This window comes from Pan paniscus, chromosome 6, assembly GCF_029289425.2.
Source record: "Pan paniscus chromosome 6, NHGRI_mPanPan1-v2.0_pri, whole genome shotgun sequence".
In the NCBI taxonomy this organism is placed as follows: Eukaryota; Metazoa; Chordata; class Mammalia; order Primates; family Hominidae; genus Pan; species Pan paniscus.
The window spans coordinates 99,962,864-99,982,743 of record NC_073255.2 but is presented as its reverse complement, the minus strand read 5'-3'; the positions used below and the strand labels follow the sequence as shown (position 1 = coordinate 99,982,743).

Here is a 19,880-nt window from a genome sequence, read left to right as displayed (position 1 = left end):
ATGGCCAGGCAGTATTTATAGACAGACAAAGGAAGTGATGTATAGAAACAGCTTGATTGGTTATAGCTGGACATTTACCTTACTTGGGCATGGTGATAGCTGGGCATTTACCTTACTTGGGCATGATGTAGCATTTGCCTTCTGTGGACATAATCTGATCAGTGGGCAGCCTGTGATTGGCTGAAACTCAGCTGCTATGATTAGCTGAGACTCAGTTATTAGTTACAAGAATATACTTTTAAAGTAGGTTGCAGTTTGTTAACATACTAAGTTAGGTTGCAGTTTACTGTAAAGAAATTCAAAATACAAAGGTAACCTTAGGACAAATTTAATTTATAAGAGCTGGCCGGTGCGGTGGCTCACGCCTGTAATCCCAGCACTTTGGGAGGCTGAGGCAGGCAGATCACAAGGTCAAGAGATCGAGACCATCCTGGCTAACACGGTGAAACCCTGTCTCTACTAAAAAATATTTTTTAAAAATTTAGCCAGGCATGGTGGCCGGTGCCTGTAGTCTCAGCTACTTGGGAGGCTGAGGCAGGAGAGTAGCGTGAACCTGGGAGGTGGAGCTTGCAGTGAGCCGAGATTGTGCCACTGCACTCCAGCCTAGGCAACAGAGCGAGACTCTGTCTCAAAAAAAAAAAAAAAAAAAGACAAAAACAACAGCAACAAAAAAACAAGCACTAAATAAAGTTTCTATTTTAAATATTATACCTCCTGGGTATAACTAAAAGATTATAAATCCTGAGGCTCTGGTTATTTTAACTTTTTCACCAGTTCTGCTGGAGATGATTTGTTTTCCAACTCCTAAGACTAGTAGATTAGTGATCATTTCCAGGATTTCCTAGTACTCATATCAATCATTTCCTTTCACTGCTCTAATACAATCATCTAAGTTTAGACATTGGTCTCAAATATGTTCTTAAGAGCTATTGAAATTATCTCATTTTATGATTATAAATTTTAAATGCGTTTAATTATGATACATTATTATATAAATTTATAAACATTATATTCATATATCTTTTTCCATTGTCAAGATCTTTGTCACTTATTACTGACTCTTTTTTTGATGTTTAATGCCCTGCAGAAACTTTACCAGTAACTTCCCTAGGCAGAACATATAATGTTTGGCAGTGAAATGAAAGTTTCTCCTTCTTGAAGGCACAGCCAATCTTTGTGAATTATTATCTTAGGGTCCCTCCTTAGAGTATAAGTTCCCAGAGAGCAGCTCTTATGCACTTATAGCAGCTGATGTAACTCTTACAATATCGAGTACACATTGTAATCACTCAAACTTTCTTTCCCAATAAATCTAAGTTCATATTAAAGCTTCATTTCACACAACTGTAAAAGGAATGTTCTGAAGTATAGTTTAAGAACACATCATAGTTATATTCTAGAATTACTTCCCCATACTTTCATTTTTAGAGAGATCCTTTCCCTACTATCCCAACCTTAGTCCAGACTTGTGTAGGTCTCTATAATCTAGAGGATTGGCAATGAAATACATACCTTGAAGAAAACGCTTGCCCTATTGTTGACCAGTGGCAGGACCAAATGTTTTATATCATTAGCACTTCTGTAGTTACAAATATGACAGCACCAAGGACAAATACTTGGGGAAGAAAGACTACTTCCCAGTCTTGAGACTAGATAGGCCTTTCTTCATTTAAGACTAATAAAGTAAAATCTAGTCAACGGAGAAATCCATGAGATACTCAGTAACAGTAAAGTAAGTATTAAAGACACAGAGGAAAATTCTTCTCTAAGATAGTATTACTTCAGATACGTCAGGCAGAAAAACAACGTTGAATATATGCTTACTGTCCCCAAAGAAAGAGCCAGTCAATGATCTATAAAAAGTAGACTAAAACCATCAAAATGAAAACCACTGAAACAAAATTCTCATTGGAGAAACTAACAAATTTGACAATGTGAATTGTTTATCAATAATCCTCAGAATAAGTTTGAGAAGTACTCTTCAAATGCCAGAAAAGTAAAAAATGTAGGAACAAAGTTAATAAATATGAAGGTCAGAATTCATAGGTGTATTCATAAGTCCTGTCCTCCCAGAGATCAAGTCAAAGCACATGTATCAGATATAATCATCAAGGATTTAATGGAAGGAAACATTCAGGTCTGCGAAGAAATCTGTATATAATTGTAGATTTGGAAGGCCTGCAGTGTTTCAGACAAAGATTTTTAAAAGTCAAGAACATTTATACCAAAAACTTGCTCAAGGATATTCAAGAGGAGATTTCTAGTAGGCAGCTAAGTATTTAGTTTGGTTGCTTAGGAGAGTAGCCTAGAATAGAGTTTTATGTTTAGCTTATGAGGGGAATTTGAAAACAAGTGGCTGAAATTTCCCGAGCAAGTGTGAAGTTACATATATAGTAAGGCCAGATTCATCTACAGATAAATTTTGGCATGCTTACACAAAGCTAAAAACAAAATGAATTTGAATACCTTTGGATGTAACATATTCTGCAGCCTGCTGTAATACCACTACTCCTTATTGTCTACTTTCAGCCTGCTTCACACATCTACACAACATTAAAAAAAATAACTTAAGACAATACAAGATAGACTCCTCAGAACACCGGCATTTAGGGGAACGTGGGGCAGGGGAGGGGAGTATGGGATATGAGTAGAGATGAAGTAGTAGCAGCCTTCGTAATAGAAGTAAATCATACAAAGAAGGTCATGAGATTAGTACATGTTGGCATCAGGACAAAATTTGGAATTTCCTGATTTCTACTGTTCTTTCGTGTTTATTAGGCTGTTGTAGCACCAGGATCATGTTTGTATAGAAAGAAGGATACATTCGAGTGTAATCTATTGATTTTGTTCATTATAATGATGATGCATGGCCTCCAAGGTAAAACAAGTATTTAAAGTTGATCAATGCTTCCTTTAGAGTGAAAGCTTTCTATTAGCTGCATCCGAATTAGTCAGTTTGTGGGGAAGTTTATGCTCTTCAAGGACTCTGGTATAAGACAGTTCCTCAAGGGCATTTTATAGTTATCTACGTTCCTCTACTTAGAGCAATGCTATTTATATTCACCTTGTGGCTATAAAATAAATACAGCCAGGTTTAGCTAAAGCAGTGGCTGAAATTAAGTATAGAATTAATGTCTCTTTACGATTGTATACTATAAAAATTATGGCTTTAGTCATTTAAACAGATTTTCCTTTTGAAACTTAAAAACACAGGTAGCGGCCAGGCGTTGTGGTGCACACCTGTAATCCCAGCACTTCAGGAGGCTGAGGCAGGCAGAACACTTGAGCCCAGGAGTTTAAGACCAGCCTGGGCAATATGGTGAAACCCTGTCTCTACAAAAAAAATACTAAAATTAGCCAGGCATGGTGGGGTGCACCTGTAGTCCCAGCTACTTGGGAGGCCGAGGTGGGAGGATTGCTTGAGCCCAGGAGGTCGGGGCTGCAGTGAGCTGATATTGTGCCACTGCACTCCAGCCAGGGTGACAGTGAGACCCTGTCTCAAAAACAACCAAAATCCTCAGAAAACAAAACAAACTATGCAGGTATAACTGGGATAAATTATTAGATGAGCCGTGATTCTCATGGAAGGATAGAAGGCACATATGGCCTTACTGGATATGTAAGAAAATCTTTGCTGTGTCCAGTTAACTTATCCTAGATAATGTTAACATGACTAATCATGGTAATTACCTGATCATGATACCATACAATTCCTCCAATCAAATGCTTTACTTAAAAACCCAATTTAAATAATAACTCTCTTTAAACCTTCCTTGTTTTTTTGTAGGTAGCAATGGTAGTCCTTCCTATGAGCGTTCTAAGCAACTTGTAATGCATTTTTGGCTTTAATGGTATAATACATTATACAATAGAATATGTGTACAGGGTTTGATCTTCTCTACTAAAGTTTTAGCGATTTGAGGTAGAAATAATATTTAGTTTATTTTATAGTATACAGTAATTGCTGAGATAATGCTTGTTAAATTTGTATACCCATATTTTCATAGTGTTTGTGAAGATGTATTCACCTTTTAAAGTGGTGCTGTATTGTAAGCATGGTGGAAATGAAAATGTTAATTTTGCTTCAAGGTTAGTGGAAGCAAAATGAAGACAGGAAATAATAAAGCTAGCTTTTACTATGGATGATATTTGAATTAATGTTTAAGATAGACATTTGCTTCCTTAATTTCATCTAATGGGATTGGATGCAGATGAGAGTGGCAGTGGACAGTGTTGTCTCATCTTCTCTGTTTTGTCCCTGGGGACAGCCATCAGGACTAAGAGGAGAGTTAAAACAGACAATGTAGTTTCCCTAGGTCCAAAATTAATTGAAATTGGAGAATAAGCAATGGAGTTAGAATATTTGTCTGTAATTACTACAAGTGATGTAAGTATCAAGATATTTGGTTTCAAGTGTGAATATTTGTGAAACATGAACTCAGGCTTATTATATTCTTCCATCAGAACCAAGTTCTTTTAACAAAACACCAGGGGTTCAGTCTATGTCCCGTTGCTTGATGCACAGAAAGCCAGCCCCTGAGACAAAGAATATTGCCAGGGAAGAAAGCTTTATTTGGGTGTTGCAGCTGAGGAGATGGGAGATAAGTCTCAAGTCTGTCTACTCAACTGACTAAAATTGGAGGTTTATATAGCATGAAAGGAATGTAGCTATATGCAGGAAAAACAGGAATTAGGAGGGGGTCTGGTGTCTCATTGTCTGAATGTGGTGATTTGGTGAGTTTCAGTTCCTTGGGAGGCCTGATGGTTGGTTTCCTGAGAAAGGAATTCAGAGAAGATAAATACAAGTTTCAAGCTTTAAGACCAGCTGGGTCAATTTTTGTGTTTATTCAAAAACACTGCAGACATTAATTCTTTGAGGAAATTGAGCGGATTTCACTTTCTTATTCTACATATAGTATTAATAAAAAAAAGTTGAGTTTTATTTCCAAAGAGCCTACATCATTCAAATGAGCATAATGTTTCAATGTAAGATTATTTTTATCAGGAAAAAGATTTTAAATATACAGAAGAGAGAAATAGTATAATGAATCATGTCATCTGTTGCTTAAGTCTTTTAAGATAGAGACAACGTTTTATTTCCAAATACTTCTACATGAAACTCTATTTTTGTTTCTTCTAAATAACAAGGCATACATGTACAATTGCTGTATGCCTTGTTATACAGTAGAGGCAATAGAGTGTGATAATTGAGATTATATACTGGAGTGCTAGCTAGATTCAAATCTTAGCTCTGCCATTTCTGGGTGATATTGGCAAGATCACATAATCTCTCTGCTTTTTACTTATTTGGTCTATAAAATGGAGGTGATAGTAATAGCAACCTCAGTTATTATAAAGATTAGATTAACACATATAAAACATACAGACCATTTCCTGGATCATAGAGGGCAGTCTAGAAATGTTAATGAATGTAATTGTGAAAAACATTAATTATTAATATCATTACAACTTAAGTGGAAGTGATCTTAGCATCAAATGGAGCATGTTTGTGTATCTGAATGTGTTAATAATGAAAGGGCATTATACTGAGATATTTTTCATTTTATTGTCATGAATTTAATCTTTGTATGAAAACCTTAAGATAATGCATGCACAAAATACAAAGCAAAGTTAAATGCTCAAAACACATTTTAAAAATGCAAACACAAACGGGGAAGATTGTTTTGTTATCATTATAGGTTTCATATGTTCAATTTTATTTTTTAATTTTAGAGACAGGGTCTCACTATGTTGTTCAGACTGGCCTCAAACTCCTGCCTCAAGGTATCCTCCCACCTCGGCCTCCTGAGTAGCTGGCACTACGGGCACTTGCCATCATTTCTGGCTCTGTTTATTCAGATTTTAAAGAAAAAGTAGATGTTAAAATAAACTGAGGGGGAAAAAAAGCTAGCAATGTAACAATTATCTATGAAAACCCAAATTCAAGTTATCATTAGTTTTGAAATTTATTTGGATTCCTAGTTTAGGTTTCAAAAGACATCTGACCCAATAAGTCATTAAATTCCCTGAAGATTAGTGAAGCAAATTCCTCAGAAGACTTCAGTTGTGCCAGCAAACTGTGCTATTTTCTTAATTCCCAGAGTAAGCAAAAAGAAAGCAGATCATTACAAAGCCTTATTAACCCAATTCCAAGATCTGTCTAAAATTCAAATGAAGTAAGTTCAACCTAGAATTCCCGTGTCATTAAATTGAGTTGATTTATTTTCTCCTTTTTATTTTATTGATCATGTTCAAAATTTCTCCTGTCTGGGACATTTGGCTAGTCTGCTGAATTCCCTTGCATATTTATGTTGCTATTTATTTTCCTCTTAGCAGAGTCTTGTCTACATTAAAATTAATTCCAACATAATCTCCTATCTAAATGTCTTTTTCAATGCCCAATCTTTAATGATTATATTTTACTTTATAGCAATAAATAAACCTGGTTCTAGAATAAGCTAGTAGGGATGTGCATCAAACAGCAATGAAATCTAATTATTAAAGAAAAAGGAAAAATCTAGGTTTCTTTTCTAGCATTTTTTTTTTTTAAAAAGCTGTCTTATAGTATGTAACCTTTATTTTACACTTTTAGGTATCAAACAGTGATGAAATCTAATTATTGAAGAAAGAATCAGAGTCTAGGTGTTACTGGTGGAGGGTGTCCAGGTCCTTGGCATTTTGAAGAAAGAACTGGATAAAATGCAGAAAGCAATGAAAGAAAAACACAGATTTATTGAAACAAAAGTACACTCAACAGAGTAGGAGCGGGCTTGAGCAAGTGGATCAAGAGCTCCAGTTATAGAATTTTCTGGAGTTTAAATACACTCTAGAGGTTTCATGTTGCTTACTTGGTTTACACTCTGTGTAAATGAAGTAGTGGCCCACAACCATTCTGATTGGTTGCAGAAAGTGACCAATCAGAGGCTGAAGGTGAAGTTACACAAGAAGATTTGGCCTGCAGTCAGTCTGATTGGCTGCTGAAGGGGACCAATTAGATGCTGAAGTGAAGTTACAAAGTTACACTCCTATGCAAATAAAGACTGTGACCAGTCTGATTGGTTGTGGGAGGGGACCAATCAGAGGTACTTTCCATTTTGCCTCTGCCCTGGGAAGAGGGTGGAGGGTTTTGCAAAGGAAGTAGTCTGTGATCCTTTTGTTACTTGGGTGTGGAAAGTTGAGTTTTCCTTTTGATTTAGTTCTAGAAAATCAGTATGAACTGGCCTTAGGTTCCCTGCCTCTAAACCCTATTCTCCTGCCTCGTAGGTTTCTTTTCTAACATTTAAAAAATTATCTTACAGTTTGCAATCTTTCTTTCAATTTTTGATGTTGGTCAATATTGAATCCTTGAATAGGATGGCATACAGGTAGAATATTAATTGCTTTGTATCCATAATTGCTTTTGTTCTTTTTGCTTCTAAAATAAATGGTTTAAATATTTTTGATGTGATACGTTTGGATTGGGTAATAATAGCTAGCATATATTATTATATATGCTATATATATGTCATATATTATTATATATGCTATATATATAGTCATATATATACTGACTGTATGATATACATATATAGTCATATATATATACTGACTGTATGATATATGCTTATATACATATGCTTATTCTATACTAAGTGGTAGCATTTAAAGCATACTACCTAGTATATTTACTACCTAGTATATTTACTACCTAGTATAGAATAAGTGTGTATAATATATACTAGCTATTACTATAACTTTATGTATCATTTACAATTCACGAGAACCCTTTGTGGCACATATATTATTTTATTTTTCAGGCAAAACAAGTAAAATTTAATGAGCTTAAGCTGCTTGTCCAGTGCCACACATTTTGGATTTGTCAGAGTAGGGAAGTGAATGCAGTGCAGTCTGTATGATCCAGAGCTGGAACACTGTGTCACCGTGCTGTGCTGCCTGGGCAGTGGGCACCTATGAGGAAGAAGAGGGCCTGTGAAGGAGCTGCTGTAAATTGAGACTTAAGGGTAAAATTTTGGAGACAGTTTTGATTTAAAATTTGAATTTATTACATCTATCCATTATTCTCTCCGTATTTAATTTTGATGCATTTGGCTTATATTTCATCCAACTAGTTTTATCATTGACAGTTGTGAGGTTACAGTGTTCTTGCAGTAGGCAAAATAAAACGTGGGTGATGTATAAGCTTGTTAAACTTTGAGTCCTAAGTTTCTGCTGATCTGATCCACTATTCCCAGTGATGTTTACCATGAATATCTTAAAATTAATGTGTGCATCTCTGTATGGAATGTAGCCCTCTCAGGAATCACTGGGGGGAGAAACTATAAAACCAATAAAAAGGTAGACTAGACTCAGTGTCTTCTAAGAATTCTGCCTTATGTTTTTGGGGCTGCTTTCCAAAATTTTTCAAGCCTGTCCTGATATATTTTTAATGCTTTACACACTTGGGCACATGCTCCTTTTGCAAAGATGGTTTAAACATGGGTTCCCAGTCGTCCTGGATTAGTGGCATTTATGGTGGGAACCGGGAGTCCTACTGTCTGATCTCTTAAATTAGATCTTAGTTGTATGACTTTAGCCAGTCTTTGCCTCAGGTATCAAGAGAATATCATTGATCTTCGTACCTTTCAAAGTGGTAGGTTGTTTTAAACCTCATTTGCCCTGGCAATATTTTGAAAAGTATATTTGTGTATCATAATATAAAAACATTCTTTTAATTTTTTAGAAAACATTTCCTTTTATAATATAATGCATGCTACTACATGGTTTCCATGGGGAGTGCTATGTTGAACTTTCAGACTCTGTAAAAATCACATAGTGCCTTTTACAATCCTTGAGCAGAAGATAAATATCACTCTCTTCCCAAAATATAGGTTACATATTTAGATATAATGTGTAGATATGGGTATACTTTTGTAGCACTGTATTACATCCCTTTCTGATGCTGGATATTTGAAAACTTCATACTACATATGGAATTTAAATCAGCCTCCAACTCTTTTCCATCATACTCAACTGTATTGTATTGCTAATGGCTCACCTTACTCCCTGCTAGGTCCTGTGATAGGCAATTCATGGGCATTCATGCAGACTAAATTTATTCATCATGCAAACTAAAATTACATCAGTTTTATTTCAAGGATGTCCTCAGGTTCTGTATTTCAGATCTTTTGAATGCATCATTATAATCCTCATCAGCGACTTTAATCTTATTTGAAGAATGTCAATTTTGTCTTTTAAATTTAATAAACAAGTTATTGCAGGGATCAGTATTGCCTTTTAACTTAATTTAGTTACAATTTATCTTTCACTGTCATTTGGAAAATTTATATATTCTTTGTTTTAATATTCCCTACAGTGTTTTTTAACTTTCTTTTTGTTACTGCTCAATTTCAGCTGCTTTGTGATTTCACTTTTCCCCAAAATCTACATATCTCAGACTGTTTCTTCTCTTTTATACATCATAATTATTAGTAGAATAATACATGAAGACTTTACACTGAATCTAATCTTTAAAAACTAGAATTGTTTCTTCACCTTTCTTTCGCCACTGATGCTATAAATTTACTTTTCATGTTAATTTTAAAACTTTCTTTTCTTAGTATGTTAAATAAATTGCTTCTGAAGAATCAATGCTATAGTTTTTCCAGAGTAAATCTAAGGAGTTACAATATTTTTATTACCTGAAGAACTGGCATAATCTTCTGAATTCATAAAATAATTTGTTCTTCATCAAATATATTAGCTAAGCTCATATGTTTTTTGCAAGAACAATATTTCTATTCATTAAATACATAATTTCAAAATTTTATTTTTTGTTATGATTCAGTAAAAGTATAAATATTATGTGTAAGTCCTTAAGTGCATATTCAGTGTCATCCACCTCATACACTTTCTAAATCTATTCATCTACCAAATACTTCTCTAAGTCATAGGAGAAAATAGCAGCTTAAATCAATGAAATCAGAAGGTTCAGTTATGTTCTTATTGTCATTGTACTAGATTCATCATTTAATATTCAACCTGGCCTTCCAACTTGACTTAGAACAACTGACTGGATGAAAGTTCCACACCTCTTTCTATTCATTCTTTATTTGGGCATCATCACCTGCAATTTCGTTGAGTCTTCATTCTCATTGATCCAAGAGATTTACCCAAAATGAAGCTTTTCAAGCTGGGTGTGGTGGCTCACACCTGTAATCTCAGCAACTCAGGAGGCTGAGGCAGGAGGATTATTTGAGGCCAGGAGTTTGAGACCAGCCTGGACAGCATAGCAAGACACTGGCTCTAAACAATAGAAATTAAAAAACCTAGGTGGGTATGATGGAATGCACCTGTAGTCCCAGCAGCTCTGGAGGCTGAGGTAGGTAGGAGGTTGGCAACTCAAGGGTGTAGTGAGCCATGATTGTGCCACTGTACTCCAGGCTGGGGAAGAGAGCAAGATCCTGATTCAAAACAAAACAAACAAACAAACAAAAAATCCCAAGGCTTTTCCTCTGTGTGAGTCAGACCTGGTTACAATCTTTAATTAGCAGAGCAGCACAGGATGCTTAAATTCCAATGCTGAACTAGCCATAACAGAGTAATGTAATACTGTATATTAAAAAGTAATGTTTAATGTTTAAACATTTTTTTTTTTTTTTTGAGACGGAGTCTCGCTCTGTCACCCAGACTGGAGTGCAGTGGTGCAATCTTGGTTCACTGCAACCTCTGCCTCCCAGGTTCAAGTGATTCTCCTGCTTCAGCCTCCCGAGTAGCTGGGACTACAGGCATGTGCCACCACACTCGGCTAATTTTTGTATTATTAGTACAGACAGGTTTTCACCATGTTGACCAGGCTGGTCTCAAACTCCTGACCTCGTGATCCACCTGCCTTGGCCTCCCAAGTGCCAGAATTACAAGTGTGAGCCACCTCGCCTGGCCTAAACTTTACTTTTTAATCCATAGTGTTGATCCAGTATCCCAGTATACCAGAATATTCAGACTTGATGCCTGTATGAAAGTCCACCTTAAATATAACACATCCTATCTTTGATAATGCTTTACATTGGACTATGATGCCATGCCTTAAGGCATATTACATATCCAAAATTGATATTGAAGATAGTAATCGAGACTTTAAAAAATTCTAAAATCAGTAATATCTATGTTATAAAAGCTGCAAGCCCTAATGTAAATAACAACTGTACAAAAACTACAAAAAACCAGGATGTATTTAGAGATTGAAATTTGAAAATATACATACATACATACATATTGGAGAATTGCATGCAAGGCTTGTTTCATCACACAGGATCCTACACACACACAGACACACGTGCGTGCGTGCACAGTCTCATTCTGTCATCCAGGCTAGAGTGGAGTAGCATAATCATAGCTCATTGCAGCCTCAAACTCCTGGGCTCAAGGCCCTCATGTCTCAGCCTCCTGAATAGCTGGAAATATAGGAGCATACCACCATGCCAGGCTCATTTTTAAATTTTTTGTAGAGATGAGGGCCTCACTATGTTGTCCAGGATGTTCTTGAACTCCTGGCCTCAAGTGATTGTCCAGCCTGGGCCCCCCAAAGTGCTGGGATTACAGGCATGAGCCACTGGACCTAGCCAAGACTGTTGATCTAACTCCTTTACTAGTGAGATAGAAATACAAATTGTGATACTTCCATAGAGAGTTTTAGTGAGCCATTTTATTCTATATCAACTAATTATTTTGTAACTTTGTGGCACACAAAAATAATACAGAACTGGGGACATAAACGTAGCCATAGTATGATTGCAAGCAAAGTTTATCAGTTTGCAAATCTGAATTGTGCAAAATAGTTAAGTAAATTTCCATTGCAATTTAGGTAAAATATATAGACTTTAACTTTTGAATATTTTGCTATAAGTAGGAATATTTTTTAAGTTAACATGAAAAAGAACAAAATATTAAAAATCAATGCTTTTTATAAATATCAGTTCTAAGGGTGAGATAAATATGTTAAATTTGCAAGAGCTTTTTGTACCTGTCAAAGAATTATCATTATGACTTTCCAAATTAAATTGGCTAATATGCATTGGTTGTAAAATTGAATGACCTCCTCATCCAACATTAGCTTGTATCTCTGTCTCTGAGTGATCTAATCTATTATTTAATAGCTGAAATTATATTGTGAAGAATAGTCTGAGAATTATGCATTTCATGTGTCAGTTTTGTTTTATCAAATGCATTTGAATATATTTCAGAATCCACTTGCTCATTTTCTCTATACACATTTGTATATGGTGGTCTGTAGACTTCAGAAGATATATTTTGAAAAGAAAACACTGGAAGGAGACATAGATGTTCTTTCTTGTATGTGTTCTGAAGAACTGGAATTCTTTGTTTCAGAGGGAGAATTTATTTGAAATAGTTAATTACTACATGAGACATTCTGTGTTAAGTAGCCTTTTTCATAAAAGTCAGGTCCTTTGTGTGTAATATTTACTGTATTTCAATTAAAAATATACTGCCATAATATATAAAGATAAGTAAAGACACGGAGTATGATGGTATAAGGAGCAGTAGTTTCCAGTAGCTTAAAGATAATAAATGAGTTCAATTGAGAAATTCTCATCTTTTTATGAAGTTATTTTAATTTATATAAACTAGAAAAGGAGAACCATGGAAATAGCACTATTATTCTTTTTTAAAATATGTTTAACAATTGTACCTTAAGGAGTCTTGATACATGATTTTACAAGTTGAGAAGTACGTTATTATTTTAAAGTTATTTCTAAAAGCCATTTATATGGTTATTTAAAAGAGCAAGAGCCTCCATAAGATGAATTTAAAACTGCTAATTGTTAAGTGTGAGAGGATTCAGAGGAAACAGAAGTAATTTTTATGTAAGACAAGCTTTATACTATTAATAGAAAAGACTTAAACCTTAATAGTTTATTCTTATCACAAATATAATATATTCTCATTGTATTATTGGAAAAACCAGAAAGCACAAGTTATTTCTTAAAATTGCAAAGCCACGAATAATACTGGTAACACTTGCTATGTATACATCCATTCATTTCTCCCTCTACCTGTTTCCACCCAAAACAAATAGGATTTTTTCTCTTTTCACTTTTACTTAACTCGTAATTTTTAAACTTCATATCATTTAAAAACAAATACAGTTAGGGTAGAGTTAAAACCTGTTTTGATTGAACAAAAAAAGTTTAACACAAATATCAAAAAATGTTATAGATGCATTTTGGATAAATGAATGAAATTCTTAGTTTGTTACCGGGGAAGGCAACCAGGTAATTCAGTATCAAAAGTATAGTTCCAATAGATAGAAAATTAATCTTTGACTTAAGACTCCTGAGGGGTTTTCTTGAATCATTATTGATTGGATCTTCATTCCTGCCTCAAGAGTCAAATTGGTTGAAATTAGGATTTAATTGTATTTAGAGTTAGAATAGATCACTTCTTTCCTAGCATACTTTCTTTTTTAAAACAAAAATTGATATACCTGAAAAACATGTAAAAAGCAAGAGGATGAGATTTAAAATAATCCTTCATTGCCATATTATTTCTGTCACGTGTACCATTATTTGTCAAAGAATCATCTTCAACGGCACAATATAAATTTAGTTAAATAAATTGTGAAATTTATTTCAAGTGGATAATATTAGGTTGTATTTAAAGGCACCTCTCCAGTTTCTTATTATTTTATTTGTCTGTTTGTTTGTTTGTTTATTTATTTGAGGCAGGGTCTCACTTTGTTGCCCAGGCTAGAGTGTGGTGATGTGATCATGGCTCACTGCAGCCTTAACCTCCCATGCACAAGCGATCTTTCCACCTAAAGCCTCCTGTGACTACAGGCCTGTGCTGCCATGTCCAGCTAATTTTCTGTTATTTGTCATAGAGACAAGGGTTTGCCGTGTTGCCTGGGCTAGTCTAGAACTCCTGGGCTCAAGTGATCTGCCCCCCTCTTCCTCCCAAAGTGCTGGGATTACAGGCGTGAGCCACTGGGCCTGGCCTATCCAATTCTTTAAGTTTACATCTTAATAAGTATTATATGTGTGGAAGTCTGGTCTCCCTCGTCCCCCAAAGATGATCCTGAATGACTCCAACATTGAGGAAATCAGGAGAGTGGTTAGTTATAATGTGAATAATACAATAAAGATATACTGTGAGTGCTAATACCTGAATGGAAATTTGTGTATCCAATGCTATCAAGGTACTATACTTTAAACAATTGTTGTAGATTTATTTTTTGAAAAATATGCATTTGGCAAGTAAAGAAGTGCATGTGAAAATATTTATGTTAGCAAAAATTGTAATATTCTGTTTATTCTTTTTCTATATAGCCTGAGAAAAATGACAGTGAGCCAGGCAGCCAGAGGATAAAACCTGTTTTCATTGAAGATGCTAATTTTGGACGACAAATATCTTATCAGCACGCAGCAGTCCATATTCCTACTGACATCTATGAGGGCTGTAAGTAAAAGAATGTTAACATCTGTTGGAATACCATGCTCTCGCCTGTCTTATGTTTCCCATGTTTGAGGGGGAAAAAAAAAGAGCAAATGTGACATTGTTTTGTTTGTCATATAAGAGTCTGTGATAAACTCTGATTTATGTGAAAGAATCAATCTGATTTTCATGAACAGTTTATGTCAATATACCCTCACTAAACGAATATTTGTAGGACAGCCTGCATCCTTGGAGTGGTCCTTCTAACTTAATGTTTGGTAAATAATTCTGCTTTCCCAGTTGCCACCCATAACTTACAAAGTATATAGATATATTTGTCAAAAGCCAAAACTGTGCAGCTGTATTATACACACATGCAAAAGTATTCTTGCATAAATGGGTAAAGGGAGAAAATTGTATGTTTCAGATTCTTTCCAGTTCCTATGACTTCTCATGTCTCTCAGTCTCTCTCTTTTTCCCTCCCTCTCTGTGTTTTTCTGCCTTACCCTAGGATACAGGTAAAGAGTACCTTCCTCTCAATGTATTGTGGGCTTCCAGCCAAAAGAAGTGCTTGGGTAAAAGGAAGAGACCTTAAAAACTAGAAAAGCAGTGACTGGAAATATTGGTTGGAGAAGGCTTCCCTGTGAAAAAGGGATGGGGGAAAAAAAGTGTTTAGGAAAATAGTGGCGGAAGCTTGCGCAGGTGTTGTTTTTTAGAGACACGCTTTGCATTAATCAGAGCAGAGCCTGAGAATTCCAACTAGGAATTTTCCAAAGGACAGCTCTATCATGTCTGAGAATGAACTGTGACCAGAAACAGGGTATTTGTTCAGTCATATCCCTGGTCTTCCATATTATTTATTCTTTAACCCATCCCTCCACCCCATCCTGCACCTCGTTCCCTGCCTTCTCACATAGTAAAGGGTAAGGGGAAAGAACTGCTTGCGATTGTAAAGGACGTGTTTCTTGTATTCCTCTTAATTGAGACGCCGTAGAGTGTATTTGGAATCCAGATTATCCAGATGGCCTGGGTTCTGGAACCAGACTACCTGTGTCCAAATTTAAATTTTAGCAGTATTATTTCCTCTGGCAAATCCTTCAAATTTCTGAGTAGGCATTTTCTCATCTGTAAAATGGAGATAAGATTAGTATCCTGAAATGTCCTTTGAGGATAAAGCAAGTTTAATGTATTTAAATTATCATAATAGTGTCAGGCTCATAGTAAGTGCTATGTAAGTGTTTGTTGTTGTTATTATTTACAGTTAAAGTTTATTTAGACTCACAAGATTAAGTAAAGGGACTCACATTGTATATGAGCTTTTTTTTAATTCACTTTGAGATTGTTGGTTTTAAAAACAATTTTTAATGCATATATGATTCTTTTTATTATAAATCTTTGATCAAATTATTTTATTTTGTTTCTCCTTTTAAGTGTTTTAAAAGTACCACTGTTTTCATCCTATCAATTCTTTGATTTTAAACCTATAATTACATATAATAATAGAAACATTGTATGTGTATATATATATGTGTGTGTGTATATATATAGTTTCTTTTTACATGAGCCTTAAACATAATTTAACTTCTTTACAATACAACTGAGACTATTAATTCCAAGCCCTTTTTAAAATCACTTGAGATTTGGATTCATATATTAATATTTTTTCTTTGACCATTGTATTATTTTTCTGTAGTTACTTTTGATATTTGTAATTGTTTTTGTCATTATTCTAACTGTTCAGATAATGCTAAGCTATATGGTTATGTTTCTCAATTTTTGAATAATATATTTTCCACTTTAGTTTCAGATCTATCACCTGTTGTTTGTTGGATATGTTAACAAAATAATAATCTCCTTCTGTATCTTTCTATTGAATTCCAATTGGAAGAAAAACTGGCTGGGTATAGAAGCTTTGAGTCAAAATATTTTTTGTCAGTACTCTGTACGTTATGGCACTGCTTTTCAACCTGCGTTACTCTGTTGAAGAAAACTGAAGCCAACTTGAATGTTGTTCATTTATTAGAAATCTTTTATGATTGGGTTTTGTATTGTTGATATCTGGGAGGCTTTTTATTTCTAAATTTAGTAATTTATAAATGTCCACAAGATATTTTAAGTCAGTGATTTTCTAATAGCTTTACTCTATGAACATTTTGTTTACAACATGTATTTACGTAGAAGACTGATGTGTAAAAGAAGTTAAAGCCAAAACCACTGTGCCTGAAATAAATGTGGTGTGGCCAGAACACTAGCTGCTTTCTCTTTACTTCCTTTTCTTCTGTTTCTTTCTTTCTTTTTTTTTTTCTTCTGGGACGGAGTCTCACTGCCTTGCCCAGGCTGAAGTTCGGTGGTACAATCTCAGCTCACTGCAACCTCTGCCTCCCAGGTTCAAGCAATTATCCTGCTTCAGCCTCCTGAGTAGCTAGGATTACAGGCATGCACCACCATGCCCGGCTAATTTTGTTTGTTTGTTTGTTTTGTATTTAGTAGAGACAGGGTTTCACCATGTTGGCCAGGCTGATCTCAAACTCGTGACCTCGTGATCCACCCGCCTTGGCCTCCTAAAGTGCTGGGATTAAAGGCGTGAGCCCCCACGCCGGCCCTCTTTACTTTAATGTCCTCTGTCTAGTATTGGTAGTCAAGACAGATTGTCTGGACAAGTTTATAGGTTATTGTTTGGTTATATGTGAGCCAGAATTGTCCACAGGAGGCAGTAAGATACTTACTTTGCATTAGAATCTGCATTCTCTTACTCTTTTGCTTCCTTTACTGAGTTGAAATCACTTTATAACTTAAGCATCCATCTATTGTATGCTAGAACAAATATGAAATCTGACTCACAAATTTGAACGTAAATTTAAAAAAAAAATTTTTTTTAATGTTTACATAGGCATACATATATCTTAGTATGCTACAATTTACATACACAAATTAATTTGTATAAACAATGTTTTTCTTTCCAATTTAAAATAAACTATTTGTAAATAGCTACAGATAATTTTAATAGTCTCAGAGAATACAACTTAACATTTTGAGAATCAATAAAATATTTAATATGTTTTCAGAAGTCATAGGCATTCTTTGGGATATGTCATAATTAAAAGAAGCTCTGTCTTTGGATTATTTATTTAGTCCCATTCATCTTAATATTGGCATCTTCGTCTTTGCTGAAATCTCATCAGTAAGACTCTAACCTTTCCTGGCCTGTACTCCTTTAAAATTCATGTCCAATGTTATAAGCTGCATGAATAAATGACAGGAATGAAATCAGAAATGTCCACAAGATCTGGAAAAATTAATAATTACCAGCATTCTTCATGCGGTGTGTGGGAACATATCCGATTTAGAGGATTGTTCTAGGCTTCTGAGTTTAATGAATATGAAAATGCACTTTAATTGAAAGCTTAACTGAAGGAAACAGCCTTTTTCATTTTAAGACAGTTGTGTAGCTACACTCTCATAAGAAACCTCGTGTTCTAATTTCACAAAGATGATTACTTTTTAAAGTCCCTTGAATTGAAATGTGATTATTTCTGCTCAATGATATATTTAAAGTTTTAGAATACTGTATTTAATTAGAGCCCCATCTCAAAATCTCCATTTTTGAGAATTTCACTGGTTGCTCCTTTTCTTTTAGAGGACACCCAAACCATACTTAATTTTCAGATCTAATTTATCTGCTTAGAATTATAGTAAGACAAGCATATAACTTAGTAAAAACAAGGGCTGAATATTCTGACTTTGTTTTTAATCACAGAACTTTATTAATTTTTGAATCACTTTAGACTCAATGTAGGGCTGTCTTCATAGAATATTGTATAATTATTTTAAATGGAAATTTGTATTGATAATTCTTTGTATAATTATATTTCTATAAGAATAACATTAATGAGGGAAAATAATAGGAAGAAACCCCAACTTGCATAAAGCTTCCAGGGACCAGATACTTTTGTCCTTATACTTACCCTATAATTTAAGTAAGGCAATTATTATTTACATTTTAGAAGTAAAAATACCTAACATACTTTTATCATGAAGATATCTTCATTTTGATAAAAGAAGACAGTTTTCATAAGTTGTATTCTCTTTTGATGTCTCATATGCTTTACTAAAAGTGCTTGATTTTTGTAATTTAAGCTAATAATCACTGACATTATCCTTGTAACGTATCTTGATACTCAATTGTGTTATCTTAAAAGATATAGCCGCTGTATCTTAGATGACGTCAGTGTCAAAACTGCAGAGGAAAAAGGTGCTTGCAATCTTTCTGGACAATTGCATAATCTCCTATAAATTTTAGTAACTAATCTGTTCCAACAAGGTCCACCACTTGCTAATAGTTTACATTTAGCTGTTGTAAACAGCCCATTTTGTTGTTACTCCAAGAACCAGTGTGGGTAGTATACCTTTAACAGAGTAAAAAAGTTAGTATTCAAGTTGACTGGCATGCTGTACATAAATCAGGCTAAATCCATAGATCTGATAGTTGTATAAAAGGCAGAGGAAAACAATGCTTCTTTAAGGTGTTTGGCGTTCTTGGGCAAAAGGCTTGATTCAGATGGAATAGTTGTGCTCTAAAGTCTGTATCTGCATATTTTTGAGAAAATTATAGTCTCAGTGAAAATATTTCAGTGGAGTGATACTAGCTTGTCATACTGCGTCATCAAATATATTTTGTAAGAGGGGAAACTTGTTCATGGTTTTGGTAGACCATTCAGTTCTGGTGTATAATGTTATTCTTTGTAATTAGCTTTGAAATAATGAGAAGACGTGAGAGCAACTTTAAAATACTGAAATTAAAGAGTGAAATTATTCTTTGGATAACAGATGATTTAAAGGAAATGCAATCCACTAGAGATATATGATTATTTGATGTTACTTACAATGATTAATATGTGTAGGGTAGATTACTTAGGATGTAACTGGTTTATAACCAAAGTGGATTTTTTAAAAGTTAATGAAAAATGATATTAGGCAGAAACTATAGAGTTAATATTTATTTTTTCTTATAATGTTTTTGTTTCTGCAATATTATCTTCTTTCAAACTATATTGATTATAGTAGTTGATATATATTAGTTAACTTGGAAGTGTACAATATTTTGACCTGTATTTGGCATATTTTATTTAACAAATATTTTGATTTATTGATGGATTAGTTTAAAAAACAATATGTTAGAAAGTAAATCACATTTGTTCTGTGATTTCAATAACAAAATAATATGGATTATATTTATATGTGTTAAGAGAAATATCTATTTTGTAATTATAGCTTGATAAAAACTGTTACTATCTTTTATTGAAATAGAAAGCTCCTCCTGGTGTGGTGGCTCATGCCTGTAATCCCAGCACTTTGGGAGACCAAAGTGGGCGGATCAATTGAGCCCAGGAGTTAGAGACTGGCCTGGGCAACATAGTGAAACTCTGTCTCTCTAAACAAATTTTAAAAATAGC

General features: G+C 34.4%; 1 protein-coding gene across 4 annotated transcripts in view; it reads left to right on the top strand.

Annotated features, from left to right (window-relative positions):
• Positions 1-19,880, top strand: part of CACNA2D1 (calcium voltage-gated channel auxiliary subunit alpha2delta 1) — a 497,098-nt gene that overhangs the window by 312,886 nt on the left and 164,332 nt on the right. For all 4 annotated transcript variants that reach the window (XM_008976325.4, XM_008976323.4, XM_008976324.4 and 1 more), the window contains exon 6: positions 14,322-14,451. In XM_008976325.4, coding sequence (XP_008974573.1) covers positions 14,322-14,451 — 130 coding nt within the window. The remainder of the gene's footprint in view (positions 1-14,321; positions 14,452-19,880) is intronic.